The following is a 17,548-nucleotide window of genomic DNA, read 5'->3' on the forward strand; positions in this document are numbered from 1 at the left end:
TAATAAATAGGCATAGTAGTGTCAACCAATATTGTTGATCTAAGTGAAAAAGATAAATTAATTAATTTATGGGATTATTATGATCTTTTATGCCCTTTTATTTGTAACGGAATACTAAGATGGGGCTGTATTGCTGGATGAGCTGGGGGAATTATGGTGTCCCATATACCTGCCTAGACATTTCTATATCTATGCCTGATCTGCCCCAAAACCTGACCATTTTTTAACAAGCCCAGTTTCTTGGTCTATATGTTTTCTGCTCTAAAAGCACTTGTAAGGCTACAGAGATGATTTCTTAAATAAAAAAAATAAATTTTTACAAGAAATATGCTTGAAATATATAAACATTTGCATGAAATAAATAAATTAAATATACATAATTTGAAAAAAAAAAAACTAATTAGCAGATAACAGATAAGCTCTGTAAAATACGACTTCAGTTCTTAAGGTGCCCATACACCTTCAGATCCACTCGCTGGGTGATGTTGCCAAATGAGCGGATCTTCCAGGCTAATTAAATCGTTTAGCCCTGGGGCCAAACGATTGAATTAAAAGGAAGAGTATAGGCAAAGTCGGTCCGGGGACAGCATCAACAAGCCGATGCAGTCCCCGATCCAACTAGATTTTCTAACCGGCCCGATCGATATCAGGCTGATTTCAGGCCAGATATCGGTCGGGCAGGCCCGTTGGGAGTGCCCATACACGGGCCGATTAACTGCCAAATTGGTCCAAGGGACTGATATCGGCAGCTAGAATCGGCCCGTGTATGGGGGCCTTTAGAATCTAAACCCATTGTATTCTACAGAGATTATCTGCCTTTTCTCCAGTTTCAGAATGAGTGGCTACCCTTACATGCACCCAAGCAACACACCAGTGCAGGACAATGATTATTATGATTATTATACTTTAAATAATTTAAAATATTTTCATTTTTTGTGTTAATGTTCCTTTACGCTTAAGGAAATCAAATATGCAACGACAATGGAAGGACAGTGCTCTATAAAGGCAAGAATGGTGGCAAGGTAAAATCATAGCAAGGACTAATAAAGGGTTTTAGGAATAGCTTAGGCCCAATGATTATTATAACTTTATTAAACAAAATACAATATTGCTTGATATTAAGATAGACCTAAATAACAAGCTCATAAATGAACAGAAATTATGTAGTGAACGACACTTGGTAGACTTTAAAGAAATAGAAGTACATGACAGTATAAAACTACAAATACCAGCATGCAACTCGGAAGCGCCATGTTGGATTAACATTCCCACATGAATCCGTGCAGGAAAGTGGCAGAAAAGACTCTGCTCTTTTGCCCCGCCCGTTCGAGCGCTGGTTGGTTTAGCGCGCCGGCGGCGGCTCTCCTGGTTGGTGGGGGAAGTCTGCCTGTCACGGCCGTCTCTATAGGCAGGGGGAGAGTGAGAGGTGAGTCGTTTGGTGTTTTGTGTGCATGAGAAGGGGAAGAGACCCTCATGTGTTGCACTAATGTACATATATGTGTCTCAATTGGGGGACGGAAATGCCAAACAGGTTTGGTTTGTGTTTAGGCGTCAGGGCTGTATCTTATGTTTGGTTTTAGGGAGCGTGTGTGGGCCTGATAGGGAATGTGAGAAGGGGCGAGCGGAGAGGGACCCCAAGACAAAGCAGCACACGTAAATACAGACCCCCTGCCCTGAGGCGGGGCGGCCGAGGGGAGTGTGAGGACTGAGACGTGGCTATAACTTGGTTGCACATGGGTATGCCGAAGCATTTGGCCTATACAAGGGTTTAGGCATGGAAGTGGCCCACGTACCTGCATACTGATATCAGTCATCGTTTGCACCACTGCTTCTTTACTTGTCCCACGTTGATTTATGCCTTCATTTATTGTTGCTTAGGCCTTAATACATTGGTGCCTTTGTAATCTCACCGTTATTAACATATATTTCATGTACAGGTTCATCTTTCGAGAAAGCTTGCAAGGCCCTCCTGCTGCTGTTCTAAAATGTCCATGATCTGTATGGGAGCAGCAGGCTGGGGCTGCAGTTGGGGTATAGCTTCTTCCCCCTCCAACAAAATTAACATTAAAACAAGAGACTTACTGTTAAAGGGACATTTCTCCTTTAGTTCATTGTTAGTGTGTTGTAAAATGTCCTGTTTAATACATTTTAATGTCTTATAGTTTCTGAATTGCCTTCCTCCTCTTCTCATTTTAGCTAGCAGTTTAAAATGCTGTTGGGGTCACTGACCTTGGCAGCCATAAACTTGTCACAATCTGAGGCTACAATGTTATTGTTACTTATCTTTCTAGACAGGCCCTTTCATATTTACCACCCAGTCAGTCACTGAAATTACTGTCTGGTTGCTGGGGTAAGTTGACCAACAACTACATAGCTGTTGAAATTACAACTTGAGAGCTGCTGAACAGAAAGCTAAAGAATTAAAAATACAAAATATAAAACCGAAGGGCCGGTTGCAAATAGCATCAGAATAATGCTTTTTTTTGTATGTTATACTAAATATTTTTTTAAAGGTAAACTATCCTTTTTATATAAGACTTTTGCCGTATGCTCATGTCCATCTCCTAAAACTTAAGCTTAAAGGTCTCATCACTGCATTTTTCCCATTTCAGTTGACACAAGCAGTTTTTTACTTTATCAATGTGGGTATAGTTTTATTTCTTAGTGTATATAATCAACTACCTCAGTAATGTAGCACCCTCCTCATTTGTTTATAGAAGCAGATTTTTAAGTGCTATACAGAAATTTTACTGCAGACAGGAGATTTAACTTAGTTAACATTAACAATATCTTTGTGTAATATATGTGTAACTCTGTGTAGGAACTGGTTTTCTGGGTTCCTGCCATTTCTGCTCCAAAGCAAAATCTGTGTTATGTGTTACACAACGCTCTCTCAGCTAAACCTTTGCTGTTGTAATGAAGCAATGGTTTCCACACTGACTTCTTATGTACACTTTGCAGATCTTCAGTAACTTGGGTGGCAGTTTTACTTTAAACTATACTTAAACTGTGTTATTAGTGGTGCTTTACATCTGACTCTTATCAGCAGGTTATGTCAGTAGACTTTTCAGATGTTACTTATGGGTGATACACAGTATATTCACACAATGCATTCACATTAAATAATTACTTCCTAGAAAGTTAACCTCAGAGTATAATAACTTCAGAGATGTTGTTCCTGTTTTGAAGATCTCCAACCCCCATATGAAAGTAAAGTAATTAAGTATGCCTAGGTGCAGTAACCGCTAACAACATATAAGATTTTGCTATTTAGCATGTGACAAGCAAATCCAACCTGCTGATTAATCCTACCTACCATCAACTGTTTTTCCTATTGAGGTTTCCGTCTCATCAACACAATAAAAGCAAGTGGAGTCCAAAGAAAGTAAAGTTTGAATGCACTCTCTCTAATTCATTGGAGAACCTGGCTGACACCCCCAATCAATTGTAAATGCTCAGCTTCATGGGATATGCCTAGTATGGTTAGGAATCACCTTCCCCCACCCAGTTCCCTAGGCCCAGACCATCGCTGGAATTAGCCCTTACTTGGCATTTTTATTTGATAATGCAAGGACAAAATCCCTACTCCCTTGATTTTTTATATATTCAATCCCCTATATTTTTAGGCACTTACATTTAAAAGGTGGTGCTAAGCTCAGTTCCCAAAAGAGGAGGATTCAAATCCAGTTTTGGGGGTTTAAAGTGTTTTTAGGGGTGACATTCTCAGCTGTTCCCAGCCTGAAAACTGTAGGCCTGTTAGTCTGACATCAGTAGTTGGGAAGCTTTTGGAAGAGGTAATAAGGGATAGGATACTTGAATACATTGCAAATCACAATACTATTAAGTTTGTGCCAGTATGGATTTATGCGTAACATCTTGCCAGACTAATTTAGTTTAGCCTTTTATGAGGAGGTGAGCAGGAACCTCGATGCTGGAATGGCAGTGGATTTCATCTACTTAGACTTTGCTTAAAGCGTTTGATACAGTACCTCACAGAAAGTTAATGATAGAATTGAGGAATATTGGCCTAGAACATATTTGTAATTGGATAGAAAACTGGCTGAAGGAAGTGTTGTACCACAGGGGTCAGTTCTTGGTCCTTTGCTTTTTAACTTATTAATGACCTGGAGGTGGGCATAGAAACTGTTTCTATTTTTGCTGACGATACTAAATTGTGCACAACTATAAGTTCCATGCAGGATGCTGCCACTTTGCAGAGCGATTTGACAAAATTGGAAAACTGGGCAGCAAAATGGAAAATGAGGTTCAATGTTGACAAGTGCAAGTTATGCACTTTGGTAGAAATAATATAAACGCAAGTTATCTACTTAATGGTAGTGTGTTGGGTGTATCCTTAATGGAGAAGGATCTAGGGGTTTTTGTAGATAACAAGTTGTCTAATTCCAGGCAGTGTCATTCTGTGGCTACTAAAGCAAATAAAGTGCTGTCTTGTATAAAAAAGGGCATTGACTCAAGGGATGAGAACATAATTTTTTCTGGTAAGGCCTCACCTTGAGTATTCAGTGCAGTTTTGGGCTCCAGTCCCTAAGAAGGATATTAATGAGCTGGAGAGAGTGCAGAGACAACTAAACTGGTAAAGGGGATGGAAGATTTAAACTATGAGGTTAGACTGTCAAGGTTGGGGTTGTTTTCTCTGGAAAAAAGGTTCTTGCGAGGGGACATGATTACTCAGTACATTAGAGGGGATTATAGGCAGATAGGGGATGTTATTTTTTCCCATAAAAACGATCAGTGCACCAGAGGCCACCCCTTTAGATTAGTGGAATGGAACTTTAATTTGAAGCAGCGTAGGTGGTTTTTCAAGGTGAGGGCAGTGTGGTTGTGGAATGCCCTTCCTATTGATGTTGTGAGGGCAGATTCTGTTAATGCCTTTAAGAGGGGCCTGGATAAGTTCTTGAACAAGCATAGTATCCAAGGCTATTGTGATACTTAAATCTACAGTTAGTATTGATGTTGGTATGTATGGTTTATGTATGTGAATGTATAGGTTGTGTGTGCTGGGTTTACTTGGAAGGGTTGAACTTGATGGACACTTTTTTTCGACCCTATGTAACATTCACTATAGGTGCAGCAGGTAATCAGATATTTGCATTAATTTTCCTAACTACGCTAGGCTAATCTAAACAAGTTTCTAGATGTTACTGCAGTGGCGTGACATTATATAAAGATACACACACACACATATGCGAACAGGCTCATCAAGGCCTAACCCATTAGAACATTAGAAACATATCTACAGAATTTAAGGTTAATTAAGTTGAGTGAGTGCAGGCATCACTGCTGTATTCATTGTTACAGTGCCTTCATAGAAAAAGTTGCAGCAAGTTCAACTGAAATGCAGTTACCTTAAAAATAGAAAAGTGTGAGTCCCACACTTTCAATGTAGAAAAAGAGGACTGGAAATATAGGTAGCATAAGAAGCAGTAAGAGCAAGGAATCTGCTTACACCTTGCCACATAAGTAGGAATTCACTAAACCCACAGTTTTTGTTAACAAGCAGAGCTGTGATAAGCAGGTGCCAGACCACACTTTTTGAACTGTGGAAGAAATCATTTATAGGATTTAAGCTGGCCACACCTACTGGGATAGATGACTGTGTTTCTCAAGGTTATATTTACATAAATATGTATATTCCTATATGTACATAAGTATTCTTGGTATGAGGATTCATCAGTACAAGATATAGATCAATCAAAATATACATTTATTTGACAAAAGCTATTGACACATCTACAGTAATAATAGACATTCAAAATAACAAATACAAAACAAAAATACATCTACTTAGAATATAAATAGGTAATAACAATGCCCCTCTAATACTCATCCTTCCAGTGGGTCTGGAATCTTGTGTCTCCCTGCAACTTCACCCATTCTGTTAACTTAGTGACTTACTATGAGGTTGTATGTCAAACTTTGGTTATAAGTTAATTTCAGGGAGTTGGGCATGGTTTCTAAGGCATTCCATTCAAGAATCAGGACAGTAGAAGGTGGGATATGCAGTTTGGTGAAAGAGGATTGTTTTCAACTACCCTTGTTCAAGGGGGAGGGCACTTAGCAACCATGTTCTAAATTGGATGTAATCGAAGCTTGCATTAGTTGTATCCTGATAATATCTAAAGGTGGCCATACACATTAAGATCCGCTCGTTTGGAGAGGTCACCAAGCGAGCGTATCTTCTCCCAATATCCTTACATACGGGTGGGCGATATCGGGCAAATTTAGGCTAATTTGGTCGTTTGCAAATTAAAATGATGGTAATGGGTGCAGTTGGTTCGGGGACTGCATCAATGAGCCGATCCGGTCCCCGATCGGACTACATTTTTTAACATGCCCGATTCATATCTGTCCGATTTGTCGGGCAGGCCCGTCGTTGGTGCACCTACAAGGGCTGATAAGCAGCCAAAAGGCGTATGGCCACCTTAATATGTAAACACCCTTAAATCTTATTTGTATAATAAATACATATATACCTGGATAGACAGGTGCACGCCGGGAACCTTTCAAAAAATCTTTTATTTATCCTTTAAAACATTACAGAATAGGTCAACGTTTCGGTCTCCTAGGACCTTTCTCAAGACCACATCTCAAGTGATGTCATTTTCTACACTTGAAATGATGTATACAATATACTTTAGCTTCTTGCTATCTTTGGTGTTATCAATACTCCTTGGTGCAGGGCTATAACTGTTAGGTTTGTCATGTGACTGGGTGAAAACACTTGGTTGGGTGTGAGCCTGTTTGTATATCTATGCACGCACTGACGCCATTTGAGATGTGGTCTTGAAAAAGGTCTTAAAAGGAGACCGAAACGTTAACCTAGTCTGTAATGTTTTAAAGGATAAATAAAAGATTTTTTTTTAAAGGTTCCCGGTGTGCTCCTTGAATCATTGAGTGGTAACTATTGTATTTCTACCATACACATGAATAGCCAAGCTATCTGATCTATTTGGACAGCCCAGCCATGGCTCAGTTTGTTGGCAGGGGGACATGACTATTATCATCACTATTATAATTAAAGGAGAACTAAAGCTTAAAAAAGTAGTAGGTCAAAAATGCTGCCCATTATGTTTGAGATTCTGTACCAACCCAAGGCAGCCACAGCCCTTTAGCTGAGCCTCTAAAGCTCCCTGTCTTCTTTTCTGCTGATTCACTGCACATGCTTTGTGTTCCTGTCAGTTACTGAGATTAGGGGCTAACTCAAAATATACTGTTTATATAGAATAGAAAATACAAGGCTGATTAGTAATTTATTTAGATTCTTCTTACATGACAGCCCAGAAACCAATGCAGTTTGCATTAGAATTTTACAGTTAGCCCTGTAGCTTCAGCTTCTACAATAGATGAACCTCATTTTGTGTTTGATTTGGGACGAGCCCTAAGTTTAGCTTCTCGACATTTGGCCAGAGCACATTGAGCATGTGCGGTGTCACTGGCACGCTTAACAAAATCCAATATGGTAATCTTCACACAACTTTGAAGTCAGTATATGGAATTTCTACATATGTTTTTAGCCCCAGCATATTCTACAGCAGTATCCAATAAATGGGTGCATACATTAAATATACAGATTACACACAAAGAAAAAAATAAATGTAAACCATACAAATGTTAGAGGGCCCTGCCCAAAACAGCTTATGATAAAGGTCAGTAAGGTCTGATAAACATCAGTTTACAGATGTTTCAAGAATAAAGCTGGCCATACACGTGGCGATGGTCGCACGAAACATCGTCAGATCCGCCACACACTGTCAGGGCTGAAACAGCAGATAAGGAGGTAGAAACAATAGGATTTCTACCTCCTTCTGCCGATTCAGCCCTGACGGCAGATTTTGGTCAGACGCCTTCTATGGCGCCCGATCAAAATTTTCTAACCTGGCCGATCGGCGATTCGTCCGATATCAGCAGCTTCCTGCGATATCGGTCGACTCGCCGACATGCCATACACGCACCGAATATCGTACGAAACCAGCTTAAATCTCCTACCAGATCATAAAGCAGATGGACACATTTTTGCCACCCTGTGTGTCCAGAGAACCCTGTATTTGCCTTCTAAATTTACTAAGCCATGAATATGAGGTGCTTCCAGACTTTATTTAATGTGTTATATTTACTAATCTAAGATTAAATTGTCTGCATATATCTGCAATACAATCAGATATGTCATCAGACACTTCTTATGGCTACTGCTTTCAGTTCTAGCATCATTTAACCTTTAGACCCTGGTCACACAAAGTGTTTGTTCTGCTCTAATACGCATAGCCCTGTAGCTGCATTGGAGTCCACCTGAGTGCAGCTATGCAGAGCAGAGTGGAGGTGGAAATCAGCCTGAAAATGCCTGTTTTAGCAACCTCCTGCTTTCGCTCTGCTCAGTGTAGCTACACACAGCAGTGTGTACTAGAGCAGATCTGCTTCTTTCAGACAGGTGGAGAGATGTGGATCTGCTCTAAGGCTGATGGCAGACGAGGCGTAGGGCGGATATTTTCGGCAAGCTGAAAAGCGCTTGCTGAAAATCCCGCCCTACGCCTCCTACATGTATCTGCACCCGAATGAATGAGATACGCTCGGGTGCAGGCACATGTAGCTGAAATAGGCATAAAAACGCAAGGCTTTTTCTCGCGTTTTTATGCGTATTTCAGCTACATGTGCCTGTACCCGCGCGTATCTCATTCATTCGGGTGCAGGTACATGTAGGAGGCGTAGGGCGGTATTTTGAGCAAGCGCTTTTCCACTTGCCGAAAATATCCGGCCTACGCCTCATCTGCCATCAGCCTAATACATGCTTTGTGCTCATGTCAGTTACTAAGATTAGGGTGTCAGGTGTGTGGGACATGACCTTTTTAAATATATTTTACAAGCCCTTTAATTGCATGCAGGTTCACAGATTAATTATGTGAATAGTAAAAAAATGAAGCAAGAAGGGGTGGGAACCTTATTATCACGGGGGGGTAAGTTGGTTGATGAGAACGGGGAAAAAGCAGAAATTTTGAACTCTTATTTTTCATCTGTCTATACATCTGAGGAGCCAGCTAATGAAGGCTTCCCTTTTAATATGCCCAGTTCTAGTAATTTAGCTACTGACGCATGGGTCACTCAGGAGGAGATTCAAAAGAGACTTGAACATGTAAACATAAACAAAGGTCCAGGACCGGATGGGATTCATCCCAGGGTATTAAATGAGCTGAGCGCTGCCAAGCCTCTTCACATAATTTTTCAGGATTCGTTGATGCGTAACAGATCTTGCCAGACTAATTTAGTCGCCTTTTATGAGGAGGTGAGCAGGAACCTTGATGCTGGAATGGCAGTTGATGTCATCTACTTGGCTAAAGTGTTTGATACAGTACCTCACAGAAGGTTAATAATCAAATTGAGGAACATTGGCCTAGAACATAATATTTGTACTTGGATAGAGAACTGGCTGAAGGATAGATTACAAAGAGTGGTGGTAAATGGAACATTTTCTAATTGGACCAGTTTAGTTAGTGGAGCACCGCAGGGGTCAGTCCATGGTCCTTTGCTTTTTAACTTGTTTATTAATGACCTGGAGGTGGGCATAGACAGTACTGTTTCTATTTTTGCTGATGACACAAAATTGTGCAAAACTATAGGTTCCATGCAGGATGCTGCCGCTTTGCAGAGCGATTTGAAAAAATTAGAAAACTGGGCAGCAAACTGGAAAATGAGGTTCAATGTTGATAAGTGCAAAGTTATGCACTTTGGTAGGAATAATATAAACGCGAACTATTTACTGAATGGTAGTGTGTTGGGGGTATCCTTAAATGAGAAGGATCTAGGGGTTTTAGTAGATAACACGTTGTCTAATTCCAGGCGCTGTCATTCTGTGGCTACTACAGCAAATAAAGTGCTGTCTTGTATAAAAAAGGGCATTGACTCAAGGGATGAGAACATAATTTTGCCCCTTTATAGGTCCTTGGTAAGGCCTCACCTTGAGTATGCAGTGCAGTTTTGGGCCCCAGTCCTTAAGAAGGATATTAATGAGCTGGAGAAAGTGCAGAGACTGCAACTAAACTTGTTAAGGGGATGGAAGAGGTTAGACTGTCGAGGTTGGGGTTGTTTTCTCTGGAAAAGAGGTGCTTGCGAGGGGACATAATTACTCTGTACAAGTACATTAGAGGGGATTATAGGCAGATAGGGGTGTTCTATTTTCCCATAAAAATGATCAACGCACCAGAGGCCCCCCCCCCCCCTATAGATAAGAGGAACAGAGCTTCCGTTTGAAGCAGCGTAGGTGGTTTTTCACGGTGAGGGCAGTGAGGTTGGGGAATGCCCTTCCTAGAGATGTGGTAATGGCAGATTTTGTTAATGCCTTTAAGAGGGGCCTGGTTGAGTTCTTGAACAATCAGAATATCCAAGGCTATTGTGATACAAATATCTACAGTTAGTATTAGTGGTTGTATATATAGTTTATGTATGTGAGTGTATAGATTGGTAGGTGTGGGTTGTGTGTGCTGGGTTTACATGGATGGGTTGAACTTGATGGACTCTGGTCTTTTTTCAACCCTATGTAACTATGAATAAATTCAGGTATGCAGAATACCCAGAATTAAATGCTTGGTCAATAGCCTGAATGGCTGATGTTTTTGAATTTAGATGGATATCGCTCCTAAGCTTGCTTCATAAATACCAGAAGTCCATACTGCATCAATATTTTGGTCATTGAAAGTCAAAGTCGGCAGAGTTTAGTATATGGCACATGTATCATGTTTTGTTGAAGTTGTTTGACAACAAGAATGTCCTTGGTCTAAAGCCACAAATAGCAGTAGAGGGGCATTCTGTTTTATTTGCTGTTAAATTTCAGCCATAACCCTCAAGGTATTTCAGATACAAACAATCAGTGTATTATTTTTAGAGGCAAGAAAAACTTTTTTTTTTTTTCTTTTGATGGCCAAAAGCATCTAGACACCTGTCTGTCAAGCATCTCATTTCAAAAACCACAACTAATAATATGAAATTATTTTTTCTTTGTAGCTCTAACAGACTTTGCTGTTTTAGGAAGGCATCCCACTAGATATTTAAGCATTTGTTGGTGGGATATAGTATTTAGTGGACTTGATTCCTCAGTGGTCCAACTTTACACCACTTAGCAGTGCACATGGCATATCAGTCTTCTGTTAAACTGCTTTCCAATGGCAACCTCTCTCTCTACGTTTCAGTATTTTTGTGTTGACATTGCTTCCAGAGACAGTGTGGACCTTGGGACAGTGTTTTCACCAGAACATGTCAGTTTTTATGCACAATATGACCTTTATTACTTGGAGACCCTTTTCTGTGAGATTTAATATCTTTTTGGGACTAAACTGTTGTTGCTCTTAGATGTTTACATTTCACAATGGCCGTGTGCTTAATAATACAAATATATGTTATGTCTTAATGTAAAGGCTTAATTAAACACCTTATATCAGCAATGAGCATGGTAAAACTTTTTTCATTTGAATGTGGCTCACGGGAATAAAAGGTTGGGGATCCTTGATTAAGAGTGAGAAAAAACACTTGTTGACTGCAGTATACTTAGTGAGAAGAAACACCCATTGACTTTAATGCATTTGGAGTGAGAAAAGCTATCTATTGACTTAAGTGTTTTTCACTAATTTTTTGCTGTTTCGCGATTCGCTCATCACTAGCCCGTGTGTACAATGTAATTTCCATAGTCTCTTTAAAGAAGTCCTCCACCCAAAAACTGTGTTTACAGCTATTAAATTTGCAAATAACAGTAAAACAATTAAAAATGTTAAATATAATTCTAAACAACTTTACCACATTCTTAATTATGTAAAAGAACAGTTTTTGGGTTGAGAAACCCTTCAAATGCTGAAAAGATGTTTTCAGAAAAAACAAAGAACAAATTCCCCTCTTGACATAAGATAACATTTAACCCTTTGCCTGCCAAGCTGATATCTCTTGAATGCTGCCAGACAAAGGTTCCAACTGCCAAGAACTTTAAGACCCAACACAAGCTGCTGCTGCATAAGCCAAGGAGGCTTCCATTTTTTGTGTGCACTTTTGCATACTCTCATATATGTATTTTCACAGTTGCACAACTTTTAAAAGTGTACATCCATGCATACACACTGTTATATTTTTGCATTTTGTATTGTTTTTTCCTTAAAAACTGAAAATTTTACAACATTACTTGACCACTTATCTCACGGTTGACTTTTTTTTTACAGGGGACCGTGTACTCTTAGAGGCTCTTATGGCACTTAAGATGCATGCAGGGTGCTTATTTTGCAGCAGCTAGATTGGTAACCATAAAAATTCTTATGCATTATTTTTGTTTTGAAGGCTCTATTCAAATATTGCTAAATAAACATAAATGTAGGAGATATGTTGCTGTAAACTGGAAGCTAGGCGATGTTTAGAAATTTCACTAAGCCACTAACTTTAGCAAAGCCTTGCATTTTGGTAGTTTGAATTAGAAAGACATATTTACCCATTTATGTTGGCAACTGATTGTTATGTTGGGTTGAAAAACCCAACATACTGTTCTTTGACTTCAGCTTATTTTTCCGCTTTTTGTTCTTCTTTGCGCCCCCCATTTTCTAACTATTAATCCTAGGGTCCCTAAACTTTGCAGAGTTAGTCACTGGGTAACTGAAGTGCCAGGTTAGAAAAAGTGAGTGCAGCCACCAACCGCCAATCGGATGTCACTTGTTGACTTTCAGTGGGGAAATTTATATTGCTGCCATTCAGACACTATTAAAACCAGAGTCCCCAAACTTTGCACAGTGGTTTTTACTATATAACTGTTGTCCAAGGTCCAAGGAAATGTGGGCTGAGCCAACAACAGATTAAATTTCCTTCAGTTTTAATAATTTTTATTGGGATTTTTTAAACATTATAGCCAAATAAAGGCATTAAAATATTTAATTATGCAGAAAAATAATCTGCAGTACAAATAATAACAGCAGTTGAAAACGTATACATTCAGAATTGGTAAACATATGATAAAATATGATATAATTTAATATTGTTGCTTAAGAAATTTGTTATGTACACGTATATTTATACGGGTATACTAATCACGCGTTGAAAATGCGTAAGTTCAAAAGTGCAAAACGCGTATAAACTGACACTACTGAGATCCTAGGAGTCGCATCCATCTAAGGATTGATTGAACATAGTCAGGCTGTATCATTAAGAAATTTTGCTTCACCAAAAATATAGAGCAATATTTTTACTATAATAAATTGATATATCCCAATAAGGAAGTATACATACAGTAAAAACTATAACTACAACTACACCTAATACTACAACTAATGAAGTTGTATTCAGTTGCTAAGAGTTAAGAACAGTACGCTTCCCTCATAAATTATTGTGTTATGCAGAGTACACAACTGGAAAAGTCTCCATCTCTGTGAGAGGGTTTATAGGATGTATTGGATTTATTAGATTTATGGGATTTATAACCTCTAATTAAGATCATTCAATTTAGTATCTGGATATATCGAATGCCATAAACTTGATCTCACCAGAAAGGACTGTAAATTTCCTGATCTGATTGCCCAGGTTTTTTCTGCATTGAGATTAAACTCTACAGTTTTAAGAATATCTTCAATTTTGGGAATTATTTTAGATTTCCAATTTTCTGCTAGATTTCCTTCAGTGACTTCACGTTTTTCAAACCAACATGAAGTTTGTTCTCAAACTTCCCTTTCTAGTTGATACTGCCACCTATATGCTGGGACAAAGATCCACTAATTTTCCAATCTTGCCAAATAAGCAGGTCTTCAGGTGTATGGCCACCTTTATGCTGTGTTTTAAACTCTTGTTATGAACTTTTTTTCGAATGTTGGTGGTGTTCTGTTCAATCTTTTGGATTACTAAGCATCAATCCAAAAGATTGAACAGAACACCACCAACATTCGAAAAAAAGTGTTCTGTTCAATCTTTTGGATTACTAAGCATTAAGTTGAATTTAATAAGGAAATGTGACTTAAATGCTTTTGATTTGTGTGTGTATATATAGAATATGTATGTACGTATAACATAATCTTTTTTTTTTTTTAATGACCCACACTACTGATCTGAAATAATCTGAAGTTATGGCCTTGACACATTTGATAAGAATCTGTTTTGTGTTATTAAAGGTGAATTAACCTTATACATATGTCAGACATCAGCAGTTTTAAATTTTCCCTTCAGGAGAGATTAAAAAAAAAAAAATATTTGACCAGATTAGTTTAGTGAACATTGTGACATTTTAGCTATCAGACCCCAGAGCTATAATTGGGGCATCTCTTTGCTCTTGTAGACATTGTCCTGACATACAGATATGTTTCTCATTTAGCACGCCTAATGAACTCTGCACCAATCAATTGCATATTATCAGAATCAGTGACAAATGCACTGTGTATATATGATGATTTAGGAGGAACTTAAAACATTTTTTCCTTTTTAGATATTAATCAAGGTTAGTCTTATGTGGCAGAGGATGCTTTGAGATTCAGAAATTGTAAACATGTAAGACCCCTAATTGTTACTTTTATTTATATTTATATTTGCTATTTTCACAGGTTGTTTCTTCATCTTTACTGTCACCTTAGAGTCAGCCTTTATTAGCCTTAGGACATTTATTTAAAACCTGCATGTTGAAGTCGGGGTCTGTGTTATAGGCTTTCCTTAAATTGATAATTTCCATTAATTATATTTTACTAAAGTAAAACATAGACATTTATTTTTCTTTTAATATAGCATATCCTCCACCTTGAACAGTTAATAAATATATTAGGGCTGATTCACTAAAGTGCGTTAAAACGTGCGCTATTCATAGCGTGCGTTAAAATTTTTTAAAAAATCGCATCTAAATTTTCGAGACTTAACGCACGATTCACTATAAGCATACTTGCGTAATTTACGCACGATAATGCATGCGTTATTTAACTCGCGAAGACTATTTTCGGTATTTGACGGTACATGTGCTAATTAACGCCCGCGTATAGTCGCCGCATATGAATTGTCGCCACATATAAATGGTAGCATATAATTAGTAGCTGCTTATAAATAGTAGCTGCTAGTGATAAGCGAATCTGTTCCGTTCGCAAAACGGCAAAAATGTCGTGTGGGCAAAAAAATTTTTGCCCGTGACTATTATTTTTTGACACCTGCGACAATTTTTGGACGTGCAGCAAATTTTTCCGCGGCAAATTTTTTCATGCGTTTTGCCATTGGTGGATTGTTTTGCGAAACGCATGAAAAAATTTGCCGCGGAAAAATTTGCCACATGTCCAAAAACTCGCTGCAAATCCATGCCTGGCGAAACATTTCATCAATTGTAGCCGCATATAAATAGTCGTGCGAATAAACGCACGCCATGTTAGCCATACATGCCAGTACTTTTGTAAAATTACTGTATTAAAAATGACCATTTCCCTGCAAACTGGAGGCTGCGTCACTCTAGGGCCAACACAGACTTGAATAAATAACACTGCAAAGTCCATATTTTATTGCCAAAAGCTCATTTACTGTACTTCTCTATAATTATCGCCTGCCTCAAGTAGGTGTTATTTTTCACATGGCCTAATGCGATATTTAGCGCGCCTAAGTGTTTGTGAATCATGCGTTAGTATTCTTTTCAGTGCGCTAATTAACGCATGCGTTAAAACTAACGTATGCGGTTGCGCGAAAATGAACGCATGCGATATGCGACTTAACGCATGCGGTAATACTATAGTGAATCGCTCGCTAATTGTCGTGTCTATTTTAACGCAAAAAAACGTGCGATACAATTTATCGCACTTTAGTGAATCAACCCTATTGTTTGTTAATGCTGATTTTAGGTACATTTCACTGGAGTAAAAAACCTTGTATTTTAGTTTTGTGCTACACTTTTTATTGTGTGGAGGATTTTTGCTGCATGGGATTAACTGTTGTCCTTAGGACAAGTAAAGTTTCTGTGCAACACTTCTCTGTAGGAAAGATTGTTTTATTGTATTATGAAGAACTTTTTTTGCTTTTTACAAATATGCTATCAGTAGTGTGGTGTTATATTTGACATTTGTAGTTAGTTAATAATTTTAAACAAAAAATCTGTGTTGGATTTAAGCCAGCTTGCTTTCTATGTATAATATTATACCTTGTCAGATTTGGTGGGTTAGACTTTGTGATCCACAGGGTGTTCTCATGCAGCAGCACCAGATTTTGTGGGATTTTACAGAATCTGATCCATCATTCAGTAATGTAAAATTTAATCAGATCATGTTAGATGATTTCTTCTTCTTATGCATCTATATCCAATGTGTTTCAGTGAGAAGTTATTTAAAAAAACAGCTTTCTGCAAAATGTCATGTCATACCTCGGAGAGTACATTTTAAGCAAATATTTACATTTTTTAAAAATGATTGCCTTGTTTGTATTGGTATCAAAACCGTTTATTTAATGTTTAAATGTTTTGGTTTTTTTTTAGCAGACTTCTGTTATGGTGATCCAAATTACATAAATATCCCTTACCTGGAAAACCCCTGGTCCCAAGATTTCCAAATATTGAATAGTATACCAAAAATATATAGCTAAATATATTATCTGGGCACAAATTGCCAACTTTTCTCATACAGATTGATGACAGTGTTTTTACAGGTTGTGTATGTGGAGGATATGGATTTCATTCATGTACATGCAATGGTTTTTATAGATGAAGACATTATTGAATCAATAATTAAATCAGTTCTTACGTAAGAATAAACAAATGAAAAATATCCTTGTCACACGGTGGTGTCTGAAAGCGAGGATATATTTCACCAATATTTTGCTCTATTCACATAAACATCCCTGCTGAGGACACTTAAACCTTTATTTTATGGATAGACCATACAGTTATTAGCATGCATTATGTGAAGAGTAATTTTACTAATGCTGCCAATTGGCTGAAGAAAGTAAAGGAGATACACACCTAAAGGAAGACTTCAGAATGCATACTTATCCAGCAGATAATGTATATAATAATAAATGACCTATTAAAAAATCTTATAGTATGAGAGATTCTATTTAGGATTATAAATAAAGGCCTGAAATGTATAGTTTCTTTTTAATACAGCTGCCACTATAATCATATAGCATAAAAACCCTGCAAAAGATCAGGTTATTAGATGTTGCATTATAGTTCCTTGGCCTATATAAAAGTTATTGACTTTATCATTCTGTATACATACATATGTTAGATTTATTTTGGACTTAAGTTTACTGAAGTTAATTTATTTTTTTCTATTTGTCAGGTGCTCATGTAAATGCAGCTGAGACTTCAATGCACTTACTGGCCCACATTCGACCATCAAGACTTCACACTCAACTTTTTAAAAGGTCTCTTAAAGCACCCTCTTCTGCTACATTTTCTTCCTTTGGTGCTAGCAAAGGATCAGGCCCAATGCTAAACAGAAAACTGGGATGCCAAGGATTTGGGGCATCTGTGGCAGCAATGACATCCTTCCCTCCACAGAGATACCACTACTTTCTTGTGTTGGACTTTGAGGCAACCTGTGACAAACCCCAGATCCATCCTCAGGTAAAACTG

At 38.1% G+C, this 17,548-nt stretch overlaps 1 protein-coding gene across 3 annotated transcripts in view; it reads left to right on the forward strand.

Moving 5' to 3' along the window:
* Positions 1–1,259: 1,259 nt before the first annotated feature.
* eri3 (ERI1 exoribonuclease family member 3) overlaps positions 1,260–17,548 on the forward strand; it is a 195,741-nt gene continuing 179,452 nt past the window's right edge. Inside the window, exons 1-2 of one of the 3 annotated variants that reach the window (XM_002931440.5) lie at positions 1,260–1,426; positions 17,253–17,539. In XM_002931440.5, the coding sequence (XP_002931486.2) occupies positions 1,273–1,426; positions 17,253–17,539 (441 nt within the window). In that variant the 5' untranslated portion in view covers positions 1,260–1,272. Of the gene's footprint in view, positions 1,427–14,443; positions 14,506–17,252; positions 17,540–17,548 lie in introns of those variants that run through there. The other 2 variants (XM_031900941.1, XM_031900942.1) reach the window with 2 other exon arrangements.

Source organism: Xenopus tropicalis, chromosome 4 (assembly GCF_000004195.4).
Source record: "Xenopus tropicalis strain Nigerian chromosome 4, UCB_Xtro_10.0, whole genome shotgun sequence".
In the NCBI taxonomy this organism is placed as follows: domain Eukaryota; kingdom Metazoa; phylum Chordata; class Amphibia; order Anura; family Pipidae; genus Xenopus; species Xenopus tropicalis.